Source organism: Falco biarmicus, chromosome 6 (assembly GCF_023638135.1).
Source record: "Falco biarmicus isolate bFalBia1 chromosome 6, bFalBia1.pri, whole genome shotgun sequence".
NCBI lineage: Eukaryota > Metazoa > Chordata > Aves > Falconiformes > Falconidae > Falco > Falco biarmicus.
Window position 1 is genome coordinate 52,955,954 of NC_079293.1, and position 20,331 is coordinate 52,976,284.

At 38.7% G+C, this 20,331-nt stretch overlaps 1 protein-coding gene across 2 annotated transcripts in view; it reads right to left on the reverse strand.

The window, feature by feature from the left end:
* Nucleotides 1-15,262: 15,262 nt before the first annotated feature.
* The window catches only part of PDE7B (phosphodiesterase 7B), a 181,109-nt gene continuing 176,040 nt past the window's right edge, over nt 15,263-20,331 (reverse strand). For both annotated transcript variants that reach the window (XM_056342802.1, XM_056342801.1), the window contains one exon: nt 15,263-20,221. In XM_056342802.1, coding sequence (XP_056198777.1) covers nt 20,004-20,221 — 218 coding nt within the window. In that variant the 3' untranslated portion in view covers nt 15,263-20,003. The remainder of the gene's footprint in view (nt 20,222-20,331) is intronic.

Here is a 20,331-nt window from a genome sequence, read left to right on the forward strand (position 1 = left end):
TGCAGAGGTTTTTCTTCCTTTCAGAACTAATGGAAATGTGACTGTGTTGTCTTATTTTGACTGAAACAGCTGTATCAACAACTTAGAAGCAACTTGAGGTTGTCTAAGGTTATCCATGTCCACCTAGAATCCATGCCCAGTTTACCTACAAATAATATTGTTTCCGTAAGGTCCCTGACTGAGTTGCTCAGTGAATGCATCTCTTAGAGATGGGGTAGTGATATGGGGGAGGAGAAAGAGACTTGGGAACATGAGCGCTGCATTGGTCTGCTGGAACAATCTTGTGAGATGTGCTTTTTTATTCTTGCCACTGAAGAAGTCTGGAAAATTTATTCTCCTGATGAATTTTTGGGCAGGATATATTCCTTCAGGAGTCACTGGGGAGGTCTCTGGAATGAAAGTTGGTTTTGTTTTTTCACTGGAAAGACTAGGAAACATGTATAGCATATCCAGTTTTTCAACTGATAAAATTGAAACAAGAATAAATGTTTCAAATGTTTTGAGTAAACAGGGCTAGAAGGAAAAGTACAATGCAGTTGTTTAAAAGCACTCTTAAGGATTGTTCCCTAGGAGATTCTAAGAGATTTGAGTTCTCTATCAGTGAGCTTCCTATTACAAGGAGACTAATAAATATAATTATGTGAACTGTGAGTGTCACTGTTTGCTGACAAGCTCCTGTGATATACCAGACCTGTCCAGATACTCGCTACTTGTAAGGGATGTTTAATATGTAATCTGTCATCTCTCTGTATGTGTAGGTACAGAGTTTTGTGGGAAAGGCACAGCTGAGAATATGCAACAGTATTCACTGCACTCAGTCTCCTCCTCTTTTCAGGAATTTATTACATTGTCCTTTAGTCTTACTAAATAGTAAAATTATATATGGGGCTCTTGCAAAAGCCTGATTGACAAAGGGATCCCGCTAAACAAGTTGGCCTTTGAGTTACTGATCAGAAGCCTTGGGGAAAGAAAGTTCTGCAGGCAAGACTGCAGCTGGTGTCCCAGTGTTAGTAAGGTCTGCAGCCGGATTTCACTTCTGCTGTATCTGAAATCTGTTTGCCAGTGATTGTGGGTATCTGGGAGACGTTTGTAATCCTGATTCCAGTACCGGGTTCTCGGAACAGATCCCCATGTGGTCTAGCAGCATGTTTTTCATAGTGACGCCGACTTCGGCTTCATCTGTATTACCTTCCAGGTTTGTCTGAATAATTTGTGAATTAATTGTATGTGATACTTCAGAACATTGTTGTTGCATGTCTGTGTGAAATTTGAGTAGTTTGCCTAAGGGAAGGTGCTCTGCTGGGCCTGTTGTTTTCGATCAGACAAGGGCTTGTAGGTGATGTGGTGGTTGGAGGCAGTCTTGCCTATAGTGATCACAAAATATTGATAGAGTCTCAGATTCTTGGACAAGTAAGGAGGGGGAGTCAGCAGAATCGCTACCCTGGACTTCTGGAGGGCTGACTTCAGCCTGTTCAGAAGCCTGGTTGACAAGAGTCCCTTGGGAGGCAGTCCTGAAGAGCCAAGGGGTCCAGGAAGGCTGGACATTCTTCAAGAAGGAAGTCTTAAAGGTGCAGGAGCAGGCTGTCCCCATGTGTCAAAAGACGAGCCAGCAGGGAAGACCACCAGCCTGGCTGAACAGAGGGCTTTGGCTGGAACTTGGGGAAGAAAGGAGAGTTTGGAAGATGGGGCAGGCAACTCAGGAGGACTACAAAAATGTCATGAGATTGTGCAGGGAGAAAATTAGAAGGGCCAAAGCCCAACTACAGCTTAATGTGGCTATTATCATAAAAAGACAATAATATTTTTTTCTGTAACTACATTAGCAACAAATGGAGGTCTAAGGAGAATCTTCATCCTTTATTGGATGCAGGGGGGAAACATAGTGACAAAGGATGAGGAAACAGCTGAGGTACTTAATGCTGGTTTTTCCTCAGTCTTTAGTAGTAAGACCAGTTGTTCTCAGGGTACCTAGTCCCCTGAACTGGAAAACAGGGACATGGAGCAGGATGAAGCCCCCATAATCAAAGGGAAAATGCGTGAGTGATGTGCTACGCCACTTAGACACACAATCCTGTGGGGCCGGATGGGATCCACCTGAGAGTACTGAGGGAGCTGGTGGAAGAGCTTGTCAAGCAACTCTCCATCATTTATCACCAGTCCTGAAGGGCAGGAAGGAGGTTGCAGGGAACCACAGGGCTGTCAGCCTGACCTCGGTGCCAGGGAAGCTTATGGAGCAAATCATCTTGGGTGCTGTCATGTGGCAAGTACAAGACAACCAGGTGATCAGGCCTAGCCAGTGTGGGTATATGAAAGGCAGGTCCCGCTTGACTAACCTAGTTTCCTTCTAGGACAAGGTGACCCACTTAGCAGATGAGGGAAAGGCTGTGGATGTTGTCTATTCAGACTTCAGTAAAGCCTTTGATACCGTTTCCTACAGCATTCTCCTGGAGAAACTGGCTGCTCATGGCTTGGACGGGCATAATCTTTACTGGGTGAAAAACTGGCTGGATGGCCAGGCCACTGGTTTTTCTCTGGCGGTGAATGGAGTTACATCCAGCTGGTGGCCAGTCACAAGAAGTGTTCCCCAGGGCTCAGCACTGGGGGCCAGTCCTGTTTAATATCTTTGTCAATGATCTGGACAAGGAGATCGAGTGCACCCTCAGTAAGTTTGCAGATGAGACCTAGTTGGGCGGGAGTGTTGATCTGCTGGAGGGCAGGAAGGCTCTGCAAAGGGAGCTGGACAGGCTGGACTGATGGGCTGAAGCCAATTGTGTGAGGCTCAACAAGGAGAAGTGCCTGGTCCTGCAACTGGGTCACAACAACCCCACGCAGGGCTACAGGCGTGGGGAAGAGTGGCTGGAGAGCTGCCTGGCAAGAAAAGGGCCTGGGGGTGCTGGCCGACAGCCGGCTGAACATGAGCCAGCAGTGTGCCCAGGTGGCCAAGAAGGCCAACAGCATCTGGGCTTGTATCTGAAGCAGTGTGGCCAGCAGGACAAGGGAAGGGATCGCCCCTCCTGTACTTGGCACTGGTGAGGCGACACCTTGAATCCTGTGTTCAGGTTTGGGCCCCTCACTGCAAGACAGACACTGAGGTGCTGCAGCGTGTCCAGAGAAGGGCAATGAGGCTGGTGAAGGGTCTGGAGCACAGGTGTTACGGGGAGTGTCTTTTTTGTGATCATCATTGTTCTCAATATAACTATTTTTTTCTCTTTCTCAGGAATGTATATGCATCATACTTAATGCATTCGGCATTGAGAATGTACTGCTATGTGAAAGATCCATCTTATGTATATTTTCACTGGTGTTTGTGAAGAATAGCTTGATAATTATTTTGTGATTTTAAAATAAATGATGGATAAATGTATGCTTTTCTTCAACATAATGTATTTATATTTATAAAATAAATGGGATTATATAATCTCAATGTCTAGACAATTAGTATAAATTACCCGCTATACAGAAGCAGCTAGTTTCAAGTGGAATGTCTTGGTATTTGTTCTTGTTTTTTGAGAATTGAGGTAAGCAGCAGTTGCTTTAGGAATTTGATCCAGCTTTGAAAGCTTGCTGCTTCTCTTAATGTTTGAATGACAAACGTTTAGAACTTAAAAACTGACAGTGACCAAAACTGTAAAACCAAGCAGGTTTTTGTATATATGTATTTATTTTGTCTTGCTTTATATTCTTTATTTTTCAGTGCCAGTGCCTGCCATCTTACAAACTTCTGCTCATGTGTCAGCTATTGCCAGGTAAGAAAAAGGATTCTTGAAACTTCTTTGAAGTGTAAGTCTAGGATTAATTACCAAATTCTTTCTAAATACCTGTAAAGTAAACTTTCGTAATTGACATTGTAGAGTCTAAATGGTAGTTAAAAGATTTACAAGGCAGTTAATAACTATTGAGGCACAAACTCCTGCTAAAAAGCTTTCTTTTGTGATTTTGTTTGAGGTTTTAAAATATTGAACTGATTTCTGTCTTTGGAGGTGTTTTGAAAGGATATGCCATCCTTTCTCAGTTTCATTTTACAGCTTACACTTTTTTTCTTTTTCCTTGCAAATCTGTTTTGAAAATCTTCGTTCATGGATAAAATCTACACAAGGTTGATATGTGCTTTTTATTTGGTTATATCTTTGCAGTACTTATGTTAATTAGTATAACTTAATAGTGAAGCTATTGTAGTGTTTCTTCAATAAATGAACTAATTTTTTTTCCTTTCTTGCCTTACTGCTTGTATGCAGCAGCATATATTTTGTACAATATATATTTATATATTGCAGTCCTATTCTATTCTGTTATTTCACCAACCTCTCTTGTCTCAATACTTCCTGTATTGGCATAATCAAACTTTCTTGGTCGCTATCTCCTTCAAGATTTTCTCTTTTCAAAGTGTAAGGATTATTAAGAGACAATATTAATCTTCAGGAGAAAAAAACTATGTTAAAAAGAAGTTACTGCATGAAAGCACATTTGAACCATCTGGTACCTCAGCAAGTGTGCCTACCTGGATGAACAAATGTAGTTCTGCCTTTGAGAAACTGGAAGTAGATAAATTCTATAATGGTAGATATGGGTCCTTCCCTCAGAGAAACTCGGTGTACTTTAAATTGTCCAATTTAATTTCAAAGATTTGGACAGGAAGCACGTAGCTTAGCTAGAAGGATACCTGCTGTAAATCACTGATGTATAAAACCAGAAAATTGTTATTATTTTTCAAAATATTTTGAAGTACAAAGCTGAAGTTACTATAAACAGTATAGCAAAAAAAGGAAAGGGATTGAATAGTAAGTATAGAAGAGATTTTGTAAGAAAAGGAAGAATCTATAAAGTCATCACAAATAATGCATGTGTTATGAGAAATAGTAACGAGTTATGTAAAACAAAGCACGACACGGATTAATGCTTCTATCTGTATAAATCTGCTTTTGTTTCTTGCAGTTTGACAAATGTGAAAGGCACAATCTGGAAGGGTCTTTGACAAGCCTTTTCCTCTCTTGCTGTTTGTAAATGTTCCAGTGGTTTATAAACATGCACATCATGCTCCATAGTTACACCTTGAAACATTTTGTTTAGAGCCCAGTGTTTAACTGCTTTGATGGTTTTAACAATATCTCAATTTATGTTGTGGGTAAAGGGTAAAGAAGACAGCTGTCCTTCAACTTGGGAAATATTTTGTCCATTTCAGTATTACTTGCCCAGATTACATACAAATTCTTGTTCTTCAGAATTTTTTTCTTTTTTTAATACCAGTCACCAACAGAAATAGTTTCTATTTATGATCAGTTTTCAATGTACTTCTTATACCTCTAATTATTCGGCAAAGAAATGTTTTGCCTGTCCATCTGTGCACGTGTATTAATAGAATAGCTATCTTCTATAAGATAACAGTTGTTAACCCAAACGGCTGTTTTATTTAATTTATATTAGGACATCTCAAAATCAAGTTACAAATAAATGGTGTTGGCCAGTGTTTAGCAGAACTAGAAAGAAATGTCTGAAAGTCACTTAATTGTGAATATGAATCCTAATTCACTCAGATGTCTATGGAAGCACCTACAGTAAGTATTTGAACTTGCAATCCTAGCAAAAAATGGAGCTTCTAAAATCTTCTGTGTTGCTAAAGGGATCTTTTTCTTTAAATTCAAATGCCATATTTTGTTCCTAGGAGATTGAAATAGTAGTTTTATTTGTAATATTGTAACTTTACTCTGTTTTCTCTAGCTATAATTTAGCTGTTTAGCTGAGAGATATTTTTGATTGCGCTAGATGTTAGTTTCCATGTATTCTTTATTTAGAGAATTAGTTCTAATGACTAATTATAATAATCAAAAGGCCCTTCTTTTGATATTCATTATTTTCCCCAATAGTCCTGTCAGCAGGATCTCCTCTTCTGCAGTGGGAATTTGTTTGTTTGTTTTGTTTTGGGTGGGTTTTTTTGTTTGTTTGTTTTTTGTTTTTTTACCCCATGCTTAAAGAAAAACAATGTGGTGCTTTTGTTCCATCTGTTTCTAGTCCTCTTCACATTTTAATTTCGGCTTACGTTTTCATTCAGGCTATTTGCCTGGAAGGCTGAAAGCGGCTTTAAAAGCAGATTGTTTATGTGTGTAAGCAAGAGTGTTCAGACTTTCATTTTGATCGTTATTGGGACGGAAGTATTCATACCTTTTGTTTAAGGCTAATTTAGGCATTTAATTTCAATGGGTGAGAGAACTGAAAGCAGGAGCCTAAATTTCCTCTTTAAGTAACAGAGAGGTAGCAGCACAGTGTGCAGGGGTGGAGGTGGCACTAGTGGTAAACCCCTAATCAGCAAAAAATGCCTTAGAGTAAAATATATTCGAAATTTTTGAAAATAATTGATGTAAATAGTTGATACATTCTGCAGATAAACTGCATGTATCTAACCACAAGAGTGCAGTGTTATACCAGATCTATGTTGCAAGTCTTTAAGTAATTCTGCTTTGTCAGTATTAGGTCTAACAATAAAATTTTCATCCCTTTGTATTTTTATCTTTTTAGTGGCATTCACTGAATTGTAGAGGTTATATGCTTCTAACTTACTAGTGTTATGGTGAACTGTATGTGTATTTGGATTAGTAAAAAGCCAACACTAGGCTAGTTTATTCTGTTATTCACAAAATAAATCTGCTACTTCATTTTTCTAGGAGAATAGACAGAAGATTTTATGTGGTGAGCTAGAGAGGAGCTTCATCTGGTAGTGGTCTTTTCCTGAAGAAATATGCTCTCATATCCCACGTAAAATGGCTATTGGAGAAAAAATTCTGTTTGTGGTGTGGTACACATGTAATGAGCATTGCTGTGAAATTGCAGGGATTTGTGTAAATAACGTTTAGGTTATACAAGTGAAAACATGCTGCTACTTACTGATTAAATGTCAAAGTGACCATCTGACATTAAAATTGAGATTTTTCTTTCAGATGAAAGATTATACTCTGCTCATGTAAACATACACATTCTTTGCTCGTCACATGTAAACAAGGACTTGAACGAGTTTGGGTTCGTTCATAAAGATGAGTAAGTGCATGTTTGCAGGGCTGGGCAAAGCTCAACCTTCAGTAATGCTTCTGCATTGCTATCAACTTTATTAGAGTTGCTAGAGTGGAATTAAAGGCAGTATTTAGCTACATATTTTTAAATAAGTAACATCTTGCCCATTCTGTCATCTTGAACTGTGGAGAATTTGTACATTTAAGATTTCTCTTCTTGCCATCTCTGCTTCCTCTTTAGTACTCTGCATTTTACTTAATGGGGAAAGTTAAACCAAATTGATTGTTTTACTTTTTAGTTCTTGCGCTGTAACACAGCAGCTGTATTTGCTGGGAGGTCGTTGCCACTGAGCAGCAGCTGCTGGTATAGAGGAGGAGTAGGAACAAATTCGAAGGAAGCTTAGTTTTAGTTCTTCACGTGTTATTGTTGCCTTATGGTTGTTTGATGTGTTGTCACCTTATAGTTTACAGCCTGTGAGTATTTGTCTTGTCTTTTGATAGTGAGAGCTGTAGGAATCTGTGTTAAAAGTTCCGATCAGCAGCACGGATCCATTAGGCTGGCTGTGTGTTCTACTACTAAAGGGAGGGGGTTTTGTCCTTTAGAGTACTGCTTTTTTGTATGTGTATTCTGTTGTTTCTTACTTAATTTTGTCTGGCTGGTGTTTTAGTCATAATTTTTCATTATACTTTTTCTGGTACGTGTATTGCTTGACTTACATACCATGTTTGACTGTCATCTACTGGGGTGGGCTTGATAAGCCAGGCTCGTTTTGTTATGCTCTTTCCTTGCTTGTGAGGAAGTGTTTCTGAATAGACATCAAACTTAATGTTCTTGGGTTTAATTTGTTAAGTTAGGAGCTGCCTTACCAGCATGTACAGAGGGAAAGTAATCTGAAAGTCAGTATTTTGTGATAGTAAAACTTGATAGTTTTAAGTTGTGCTTTGATTTGACCCAGGTGAAATGTGGGCTTTATCAACAACCTCTGTTCCTTATTTGCCCGTTTGACCATTCAAACGTTTTTCATCTGGTTGTGTTTGCTTCCTATGTCTTCTATTCCTCTCATATACACTGTCTGCATGTATATGAATATATTAAGGTTTTGCTTCTTATGTTTCTTCTGGGTCTTTTTTTTGTTTAAACTTCTAGACAATCTTCAGCCCCTTTATTATTTCTCAGTAGTGGTATAGCCTTTTAAGATTTGAAGAGTATATCTTGTACTTAGTATGTTAGAACAATGAGGCTGCTTATGAGACTGATGTCTACCAAATAATCTGCTCTATAGTTTGGTTTGTCACTGATATTGTCGTTTTTGATGTTGAGTTAGTATTTTGAGGTCACAAATAAAAGCAAGAAATATTAACATAAGGTAAGCGAAATAAACAGAACTTGGGAGATCCTGCTTCATGCTTTGTAAGCTCTTGGTGCTGTTGCTAGGCATGTTAACAGTCCTCTAAGCTAGTAGTTGCCTGGGGAACCCACAGAAACTTATGTTATTTCTACACATCTGTACTCCCCTTTTCCTCCTCTCTAGCATAATAAACATCGTGGAGAAATGCTGTGCATCTTGATCATAGGGCTAAGTCCTTTCTCATTCTGCAGCATGCAGGTCTCCCTTACAGTAAAGATCCTGTAGCTTTGAAGAAAGTGGTGTGTGGCCAGACCTTGACTGAGCACAATAATCATAAATAGTTGACCTGATAGAAGTTGAATATCATGAACATCACACCTGGTAATTGTCACTGGCACTTTCATTTAGAAGTTGTTGCTGTTCTGTTGCTTAAACAAGAATCAAAGTCTCACTTCCGAATTGCATTGGTTTTAGCAAAAGTGAAAAGTATTTACTTAAAAAAAAAAGCATAATCACTAATTACTACTAAAGTAATTTTCTAATGGAGGATTAAATTAAACTCTGCTTGCTAGAAAAAAGCTTTGCACTGCAGATGGTTAAGCAATTTGCATCTGCAAATTCTAAAGGAGCTGGCTGAAGGACATATCTGGCCTTTTATGTTAACTTTGAATGAACCTCAGAGTAATACAAAAATTCAGAAAATTATTGTGGCATCTAAGTTTTTTCTTTTCAAGAAAAGTGGGGTAAACCAGGTGGCTATAGGTCAATTAGCATGTCTCGGTCTTAGCCAAAAATCTGTATGATGGGTTCCTATTGCAGATTTCCAAATACTTAGGTAACAGGAGTGATCTCGGGTGACTTTATTGGAAAATAGATCTTTTAAATAACCTTTGACAAAAATAGCTCTAATAGAATAACATAAATTAAAATGTAGCATTCATATTGTCCACAAAATAGGTGTTAAATGGATGTAGAACTGATTAACTGGCAGATAATAGTAATCACTGGAAGGAAGTACTTCTACTAGGGTTATAGAGAATGGTTCTAGGTTAATGCAGTTTCGTATTTTTAGTAATGAAATAGGTAGTAAAATTTGTAGATAATTAAAAACAGAAATAACTTTGAGAGAAATAATGAAGATGGGAACGATGGCACAAAGCTGTAATGGTAATGTCATAGTAGGTTAGCTCTTCAGAAAGAGAGAACATTTCCAACAGTCAGTTGGAAAACTGTAAAGGAGTTTTGTTCAAATTTATAGGTTTTGCTACTGTCTTCTTTCAGAAGCAGAAAATCTGTTTGCAGTGACCTGGTTGGTCTGTGAACACGTAAAAGAGAAAAGAAAAGATACTAAAAGCCTCTTTCTCTGACAGAGAGAAACATAATACTAACCAGTGTTACTATTATGTGAAGTGAAGACTAGAATCATTTAAATGAGAGTGTGTTTCAATAATGAGAATGACATCCACAGTGGGAAGTGGCAACTCTGTTTCTTCTGTAGTAGAACCCAAAGTTACTTCTACAGTGAAATAACTGTGGAGTGAAACAAATGAAAAAATCCAATAAAAAAAACCTATGCCTTCTGCTATCTAGGTGATCAAGGCTTATTAGATGTAAAAGCTCAGGCCTCAGATGTGTGAATCCAGGTGAACTTTCTAAGAGATTTTCTTGGCTGAGTCACCTTTTGGCAATGGTGCCTGCCTTCTCTTCCCCTTACATTATTTCATGCAGAGAAGTTTTGAAGTATGTTTATTTTCCAATGTATTTAGTATAGGTTGTCTTACAAAGGGATTAGCTTTTACTAAAAATATTTGTTTTACATTTCAAAAGTACTTTTCATTTCACAGAGGGAGCAGTCTGTGCTACTCTTGAAGGTGCAAACTCCTTGCTGATATTCAGAGCTCAGTAAAATCCAGGTTTGTAGATGTGCTGTGCCAGCTGAAAAATTACATCTATATTATTATATAAGGTGTCCCTGAGAGCTATAGAACACCTACAGGCAAAACTTGAAGCTGCCAGGTAACTGAAGAGCGATGATGTAACCTCTCCCCTTATAGTAACGACACTGAGGTACCAGTAAGAATGAACTGCAGTTGCATTGGTGAAGGATAAATGCTTTCCTCAAAAAAACCAGCAAAATGTACAGGTTTCTTTTTTTTAAGGTACTTAGAGGTGATTAATTAACTTTTTCCACAAAACCTGAAGAGTTTAGCTACTTTATCGTTAAAGTAAATGCTGTCCTTTCACATCTAGCTCTCTACGTGATCCGTGGTGGTTTTCTTCATGAGCTTTGAAGTAACATGAAGTTATTAAATTATTTCTGTTGCGAAGACTTGTGGTAGAAGCAGTATTGGTGTCCCATGTGGGGTCCTGATCTGTAACTAGAGCACGCCAAAGCGTAACCACAGTGCAAATAAATAAATTCCCCCTTTATCTAGAATTTCACGTACAATGTAACTGTTGAGTCACATTGCTGAGCTGCAATAGTGAAAATGCCAGATAATTTTGTTAGCAGTTTATATTTCAAAACCTGCAAACATGTAGGCCTAAGTAATGGAAGTGTCCAGGAGAAAATGAAGGCTGTTGGTAATGCAAGGTTATATTGTGATATGTTTAGGTCTTGGGCAGATGGAGGATCTGGCAAAAGACCGCTGAAGTCCACACACCTTTCCTACACACCTTCATAAGCAAACATTAATAGTAATATTTTCAAGTATGTGTGCTTAAAACTGGGAAACTGAACTGTATACAATAATATCTTTAAAAAAAAAATTAAAAAATTATACTGTTGTAAAATGTGCCTAATAAAAAGTGGCAGGAATTGAAGCTGACCTGAACTTCAGGAAAATGTTTCTCTTGAAATCAAAAAGTCACGTTTTATTACAATAAAGCCTTCATAGTCTTAACTAGGGAGAGCTCAGAAACTACCAAAAAGACAGCAAATTAAAAGGGGGTTCTGCCCTTGCATGCAGGTCCTTGCTTCCACTTCACTCAGTACCTTTCTGAGTTGCAGCGAAGTTTCTTCATGTCCAGGTGACAGCGAAGCCTCCCAAGAATTTTATTTACTTGCTGCATTCTCCAGGTGAACTGTGAGCTTCTTCCTGTGGCTCTCTTATATGAAATACCCTGCAGTGTCTGACCTATCTCTCTTCCAGCCCAATCCAGAGTACCTCAGAGAAGGAAAAATTCCCTCTTTCTTTTGGGGGTGAGGGGGAAGACACTCCACTCTTTAAAAGAACGTAACACATGATTTGGAACATAATCAATAGCATACTGTCCCAAAGCAAATTATATTTTGCCTTGCTTGTGACTAGTTGGTGTCTTCAAGAAGCTGACTGTAATTAAATGTGCACAGAGGGGCAAGTGAACTAAGAAGGTAAAAATGGGGCTTGGTAATTGGTTTTGGTCATCTCCAGATGGGAGTGCTGACACAATGAGCACACAGGGATTGTGAGGATCCAGTGCAGAAGGAAGCTTCTTATCCATGTTTCTTCACTTAAGTTCATTAAAACTTTCAGGTAATAGAACTTCTCTGCGTATCATCTTTGTAGCTACAGTGAAGGTAAATGTAGGCAGTGTATTTGCTACGTTAAAACTTTTTACACGCCGTTATGCACCTGAAGCATACAATGTGCCAATGTCACTTGGCTGTTTTGAGTAGCTGAAGTACCCATCCAACATCACCACTGACTTAGTTTGTTACATGTCTGTCTTTATGTAGACAGTCTTCAGGTAGCAGCATTGTTAAAGAAGGCCACTTTAATGTGGGAATTGGAGCAGTCAGCATACACATGTATGTGCAGCTTAATTAGGCCTTAGCGCTGATAAAAGGTACTTCAAAGCACATAGTGCAAATGGCCCTTCCTTAATGTTTCTTCAGTGATGGTAGAACAGGTGTTGTTGGCTTTTTTGATATGTTGAGGGAAAATGTGTTGTGCATGGGTACCAGAGAGGTCACTGGTGATGTCCTGAAGTACTTGTCATATTCATGGAACCTCATCCCAGCAAAACAGTACATTTTAAACAAAGTAGTTCCGTTCATGTTTTGGTCTCTCAGTTGATGGTGCTAATATAGATTTTTTTTTTCTTCCTCCTCCCTCTAAAGAGTGAGTTGAAATATTCAATGCAAAACATGAAAGATACAAAAGAGTGGTCTTTGGGACAGTATTTTATTTTTCTTGTTGAATCTGTCTCTAAATCTACCTTATGTTTCAGTGCTGCCTTTTTTTTTTTTTTTTTTTTTTTTTCCCAATTTCGATTGCCAGAAGTGACTAGCCCCCAGTTTATCTCCGGGTGCTGATAGGTCCTGCTATATAAATGAGGCTGGGCATCAAATTCATGGGTAGGTGTAGCTATAGATTTTTCTTTTTGGTAGCTATATTTCTTTCATAAATACGCTTATGTATGAGCTGAGCTCATAGGAATCCTCTGGTTAAATAAATGAAAACTCTGGATTTGGAATGTAGCAGCTGCTGACCTGCACAAGTAGGTCATGAAAGCATCATTTTAAACTAAAGGTTGATTTAAGTCTTGAAGTATGTTTTCTCGAAGATTATGATTTTAGTAATATTTATTTGTAAACATGAATTTCCTTTTTGTTCATATGAGTGTTCAGTCTTCTTTTAAGTTTTGCTGTGTGGTTAAAAGTTAATGTATTCTTGTGGCAGCAACTTCCACGTATATTGCTTTATTTTACCTGTGTTCTGATTTAGGGAAAACAGAAGCTCTCAATGTCTCCATGTGCCCAAATGTTCTTTTTTTTTCTTATTTTAATAGGTGGTACTAATGAAGCTACAGTCTTTTTTTCCCCCCTCATCTTGCCTTTCTGGAGGTTTTTTGTGATTCAAAGTGCTTTTTGCCACCCTTCTTTACACTTCCCACTCTTGTACTTGCGCCTTCTAGAGAGCGTTCATAGTGATGTCGCTTTTTGATCCTTCGATGTCGGCTTTTCCTATCATTGTGAAGCAGAATTCACCAAGCGTTGGATTGTTCACCCACTAATAGGGAATGTGAGCTTTATTTTAATTAAACAGTCGGATTCCCCTGGTCCGCACCAGTTCTAAGCCGGCTGCTTAGTGGTAGGAGAGGTGGAGATATTAGTACAGCTCCTCTTTATCCCTCTTTGTATGAATTTTAATACTCCATTTTAGTTGCAATGTATGACACACAGGTCCCCTTCCTAATCTAGTACAATATACTTAGAGTCCTGTAGGGTCTTCTCTCTAAGGCGTACTACCATCAAATCATCTGACATGAAATTAATCTGCTGTTTCCTTGCATGTTTAGGTCTATGTGGCCCTGTGTGGACACCCAAGTAGCTTCTAGGAAGTGGTGCTGCTGGTAGCAAAGTTCTGTTGTCGTGGATGGAGCTGTTACGTGATGTTTAGTTAAAACGTTGCCTGTGACCCAAACTAGCCCAGGATATAGTAAGGTGATCCGCTGGTTTTAGTGGCAGAGCCAATTTAAGCACTTTATCCTGCTGTTCATTTTCTGTCTGTCCCTCAATATAGTCAAAATAGTTGTTTGAGACTGCACTGTGCACATCACTGAAAGATCGAGAGGTGTAGGAGCGGGAACACCGTAAGCCTGTCTTGTTGCTAAAACCAGCGTATTTTCTAACTGCACCCATGTTAGCTCAGAGAGGACCAGACTGTGTTGGACACTGGAGAGACCCTGCCTTCCTCACCTTTAGGGAAAAGGAGTGACTGTCACCTAAATAATCGTCACATGCATATTGTATTGCTTCTTTTCTTAATGAATAGTTGTATTTCCAAGATTCTGCACCTGAGCTTTAAACCACATTTAAGTCTTTATTGGCATATTATTTTTTTTTCTTTTGCTGCCAAGTTCAGTGATTCATTTCAACTTACTAGTCTACATTATTTGTTTTCAACCATTAAACATCAGCATCCATACGGACAGTGCCTTTGTAAAGTAGGAGGATATATTGACTTAGCTGTACCTAAAAATAACGCTGCTAATTCTGTTGTGGAAAATTGTGAGTGGTTTTCCAGAGCTGACTATGTAAAACTTCTCCTGGATAAACTATCACAACTCCCTGTATATATAGGACAGATCTCCAAGGGACTTAATTCTAGAATCTATTCTGCAATTCAGCTTGCATCTGGGGGACACGTGAAAACACTTCTTATTGTGATTATGAAGGGTGGGGGTTTTTATCATAAGAAAGTAAATTTAAAATTTTGGCTAAATAATGCTGAAAGCAAATATATTTCCAGCTCCTATATTCAGTTCAATTGTAGCATTTGCACTGCACAAACTGTGTGAATGTTGTTACTGAAGACTCTGAGGTACAAATAAATTCAGGCCTTAGAGATCATTCAAAGTCAAGAAGAGTCCCTGCATTGACAAACACCCATCAGCAATGACAAGTATTTCTCACTCTGAAGTACTTATCATTGTAGAAATGTTGATAGTTTTCCATATCTTCAATTAAAATTCAGAACTTCTGTCATGTTGCACATACATATAACATGGTCTGCAACTGAGGAATGAGAAAACGGAGATTAAAACTGACCAATGATATTAAGGAGAACTAGTTATGGGAATTCAAACAGTAGTAAAAGACAACTCCCTCTTCTTTACTGAAGTGGAAAAAATGTTCCCAGGGGTTTGAAAATCCTTCTACTATATGCTTAGAAGAAATATATGGAAAGACTTCCCTTGCTGGTATCTCCATTTAAATTCCTACAGCAAGGCAAAGGGTGAAGTTAGAGAAAAGTTCTCACAAAAACAGTGCACTAGGAAAGTGATTAGGAAAGTGGTAGGGAGGAGAGGCAGTAGGAGGATGGATGCAGCGGGACTTTTGCTGCCTTATCAAACCAGGATGCTTTATGCAAATGAAGGAGATGCTTTCAATCAACTGGCTCTACCAAAGAACTCTGGACAATTAATTCCTTTTTTTTAAATTATTTTTAATTTTTTTATTAGTTGTCATTCTTTGACATGATGAATACTTACAGCAGTATGTTAAAAAAAGATACAGTTAAGTCTCTTGGCATCACTGCATAGCAGTCACAGCATTTTCACACAATCTAGTGCTTCCTTTCAGAATGATGCATATGGCATATATACGCACATATGGGGGCTAATTCTTGGTCCCAGTGAAGTTGGTGGGACCAGTGTTTGGCCCATAGAGTTGTAGAAGGTATGTGAATATGTATATATAAAATGCTTTACAATAAACATGACATATACAATCTTGAATTCAAAGATAAGCAGAATATATTTTACATCCAAGTCAAACTTATGCTCTGCACTTAAAAGTTTATGTACCTAAAATATTAGATGCATGATAGAAACAAATAATAGCATAATAGTTTGCACCAATCAAAGTAATTTGGATACATATTCATGGCATGAAGCTTGCCTTGGGTTTTTGTTTTGTTTGTGTTTTAGGGTGGCTTTTTTTGCATTTGCAGGACTTTAATTCAAATTTAAGTATTGATTTTTGTGGGTCATAAGCAGGGGATGGTGGTATCAGGAGTGGAAGGGGCGTACTTTATGGACAACTCAGCTAAGTGACTTAAAATATAAGGCTATAAATTACGGCTGGTACCCTGACTGATACCTGAAAATGAAATTATAACTTGAGTGTTTCTCCTTTCTCAGGAGAGTCCATTTGGAAGGACTAGTATGCATTCTGTCTCTGTTTTGTTGGAAACTTCTAACAGAAATTTCAACTACAGATTGGAAAAGCTTGTGGGATAGCTATGCAGTGTGAAAATGGGCTTATCTCATTTACTGTGGTAGCAGCCGCCTTATTGATCACTGGGGAGACTGATTTTCTTCATGAAAACCAATAGTTTATACAAAACTAATTGACCCAAGTTGTAGATTAGGTTAGATACAACTGCAGATCATGTGGGTTCTTTTCCTCCATAGACTCTACTTAGTTTCAGCTACTCCTCTCTCTGTTTCTGTATTCCAAAGGTACACGTTTTCAAGAGTCCTTTTTTACCCCCTTCTGGCTGGCTGCTGGAATGTTGACCCTTAAAAACCCAAATGTAGGTAAAATATTTACTTAATGAAAATGTGTATGTATGCATTATTTTAGCCAGCCTAAAAGTTTGATTTATCACCCCTTTATTATTATTATTGTTGTTGTTATTTATACAGAATTTGCCTCTTTGATGGCATGAAATGTGCATTCAAAGAAACTAGGTTTTGATCAAATGAGTTGTATTTGTGGGGCATAAAAACATTTTAAGCTCCTGCTTTTAGCAGTTTTCTGCTTCTTTGCTTATATGAAAAACCTAACTCAGTTTTAAAACTTCAGAATCTTTTAGCTGCACTGGCCCAATAAGAAAGAAAAATAATTTACAAGGGCTTTCTGTAAAGTGGCTAATAGGGCCACTGTATTATCTGCATAGATGTTTTTCTATTCTGTGCATCTAGCATTCTTGCTGGCATCCTGGAGAGAAATCCCAGTACAGAAATGTCCTCCAGACTACAGAATACCCAATATATATCACAACCACACATACTGAGCACTGGTGCTGTTGGATTGCTTGTATCGGGTATGGTTTGGCTTCTATGAAAAATCAAATTGTAGCATTTTTCTTTACAGACCCCAGTGAATCTGGCTGCCAGGCATCTCCTGCCACAGCCTAACTTTTCAGCACACTTCCGTCTAGAGCACCTGAGGCAAACTGGCCCAGAACCAAACTTGTGTGATGGGTTTGGCTCCCACGTACAGAAGCATTTCTGAAGCCACACTCAACCTACTTCAAGCATTGGTTCATTAGACAAGGTGATTGAAATCTAGCAAGTACGTTCAGTGCACCTAAACACCCCACAACCTGTTCATTTCAAGAGCAGCTTTTCAAAGGTGGGAAGTTTTAACTTGGTAAGAGACTTGTAACAGACCCTGCAGGGTCTCATTACAGAGTAAGTCTTGGTTTTGTTGTAGCTGTAACAGAACTTGATTTGTACCTAAGCTTTCCTGTTGGACCTGTTTTCTGGAAGCTGCTCAGAAACAGCTCAACAGTGTATCTGTTAAGAGCTTTTTATGCTGCTAGAGCACCAGGTTTGTTTAACTAAATTTCAGAACATTTTTAAAAAAATCTTTGAATTAGATGGAAAATAGCTTCCATTTCTTAGCAAAAAGACAAAATGGCAAATTATATCCTTTTGTATGTACTCAAGTGCTTCTAAGCAGCATGTTACACTGCTTGCATAATGTCCTAATAATCGTCCTAAATCTGTCAGAAGGAAAGATACACCTAAAAACCTGCAAAGTGGTGATGCTTCCACCCCCACCATCAGGTGGTTAAAAAGGCATTTATGTCCTGTAGTTAGAAACAATTTTATCCTACTACAACTCTCTCTCTTTGCTTGTTATGGTACTTCTAATATGTCAGTCCCATTTGGGAAAGGAAAGGAGAATGTTTTCTACTGCTTACAGCTTACAAAACAGTAGAACAACATTGTTTTCAGGATACTTTGTGTTCTCACAGTGATTTCCACCTTCCTACTTCACTGGGTTTCAGCCTCCTGCTCTGAAGATACATGTCCAATGAATTAGTAGAGTAAAACATCCTTTACTAAAACTTTTTCCTTTCCTTTAACATATTAGTCACCTTATGAGCATGAACACTTTTTCTAGCCAAGTCAAAATTCCCTATATTTGAGAAAAAAAAATCTATTATATCTTTCCTTGCACTTTTATAAGTAAATATTATCTTTCTCAAACACCAACTTAAATCGCTTTTTCTTTGTTGGCCTCTCCAAGGTATTCACATCCAAACATGATTATATGGCCGTATCTGCTAGTTCTTTTGGGAAACAGCTATACAGATTTGATATACCGGGGGTTTACAACACCACTATACTTTACCTGAATGCAATTAATTGGGGGGGGGGGGGGGGGGGGGGCGGGGAGCAGAAGAGAAGGGGACAATTGCTTTGGTGCAATGCAGTAGTGTCTGAGAATACAATCTCATTAAAATGATGGAAACTTAAGAAAAGTTTTATAAAGATGATCTGAACTGAGGTTGTTTATGGCATAGATAAGGCCATGTATCTTTCGCAAACATGAGACCATAGAAAATTCCTCAGCTACTATGATAGTTAAGAGGATTTTTCTTAATAATCTGACTACAACACATTTTCCTTCACTGAGACTTATCTCAAAGTCAGTTGAAGAATTTTTTTGATTAAAAGAAAAAATACAAATGCATTTTTTAGCTGGCTATCTAAGGCGGCGGGAATGTGGGGGAGAAAAATCAGCTGCACTGCAACTTCTCTTGAGAAAACAATTGGACTCCAGAACTATTAGAATGTCATGCTTTGTAAATCACTAAGCTATTTAATAGAAGTTCACACTCTTCAATAAAAGGTACTCAGCTTGAACTGTCAAATTATGTGGTGTTGCTGTGGGGTTTTGGTTTTTTTTTGAACTTAAAACTTCAGGCTCGGTGAAGCATTTGCCTAGACTGAATGTGCAAGGTGCCATGGATTAACAACACGGACCCATATGGAATGTGTTTGAAGTTTTCAAGAAGTTATCCTGCCAGCCTTCATTCCTTAATGACCTTTGATACACCTTGGATAGTGGAAAGGCAGTTCAGAATCATATCTTGTGATCATATGATTTTGGCAGCTATCAGAAGATGAAGGATGCTAAAAGTTAAGGCTTTTATCCACAAACAATGGTGTATATTAATAAACTCTATACCATATTTACAAATGCTTTCTCTTGTATTAAAACTAACAGTATTCTGTTCACAGTGCCAATGTTTTTACAGGTAGCAATCCCACAGTACTCCAGTATTTTGGCATGGGAATCAGTAGCGCTTTGTATTTACAGAAAATGTACATATATGATTATAAACATGTTACTTGAAACAGTACTCAAAAGATAGATCTGTTCATGTTTCAAAGGTTTAGACTGTACAACACCTTCCCTTTTGGCTGCGAGGGAATACTGCTCCTTGCAATGAGAAGATGCCCGTCTTTTCCAAAGTGGCATAAAAATGATTACCAAAATGAGCCTTGTTACACTGGAGTTGTGTATATGGAGAGTAACTTCAGTCCAAGGTTTATAGATCTGTTGTTTAGTGCACAGAATACAAAAGTTAAAAAGGTTTTTGTTTTAATTACTAAAATAACCAGACTCTCTCTGCCCTCTGTGAGCACTGCGTCACTCAGCCAGTGTCCTTTGGATGCTGAAGATGCTGGTGGTTTAATGTGCAGCCCAGCTGCCAGCCTGGAAAGCGTACGGTGCTCTGGGCCTATATACATATGTCACAGTATGACTCATGGTAAATGAATATATAACCAAGAGTGCCTCTTTCTCCCCTGTTGTTTCAGTTATCCTCCCTGCTTCACAGCAGCCATCACCAGCCTGGCTTCAGTACTGCTAACTGGGACTCTGCATTCAGGCGGTTCATGGTCAAAAGTGATGAATGGCATCGCACATGTACAGAATGAAGAGAAGGGAGAGCAACGTGAAGGAGATCCAGAAAGGAACTCAGCAGAACCACGGGCTTGTTCATGAGGACCCTTACAGCGTCTGCTTTGCCATTTCTTCCCTTTCCATGGTCTTGACAACAGGCTCCTAGCTCCCCACGATTTTGTTTGCTGCTGTGATCAAGACAGAGATAGCAGTGCTATAAGGAAAAGTGCAAAGCTGCCACTAAGGAGTCTCTTCTTCATTTAAAGTCTGTTCTTGGCTGCCAGTCACTTGACCTGAGTGGTCATTGCTCCTACTACTGCTGTGTTGCTTGTGGAGTAAACTTCTCCACTTGGCCTTGTTCCTCCTGAGATGGTTTAACATATTTTCAGATAGAGGGGTATCGCCTGTAAACTGGGCCCACCTCTCGAAGAGTGGCTCTACGATGTACGTCATGAACCCTGGTGAAACACACAAAGGACAGCAATTGAGGAACAAATTCATTCCATGACTGCACTGCCCCACAGAATGCCTTGAGAAGAAACAGCCAGGTGAGTGGCAAAAATCCTGA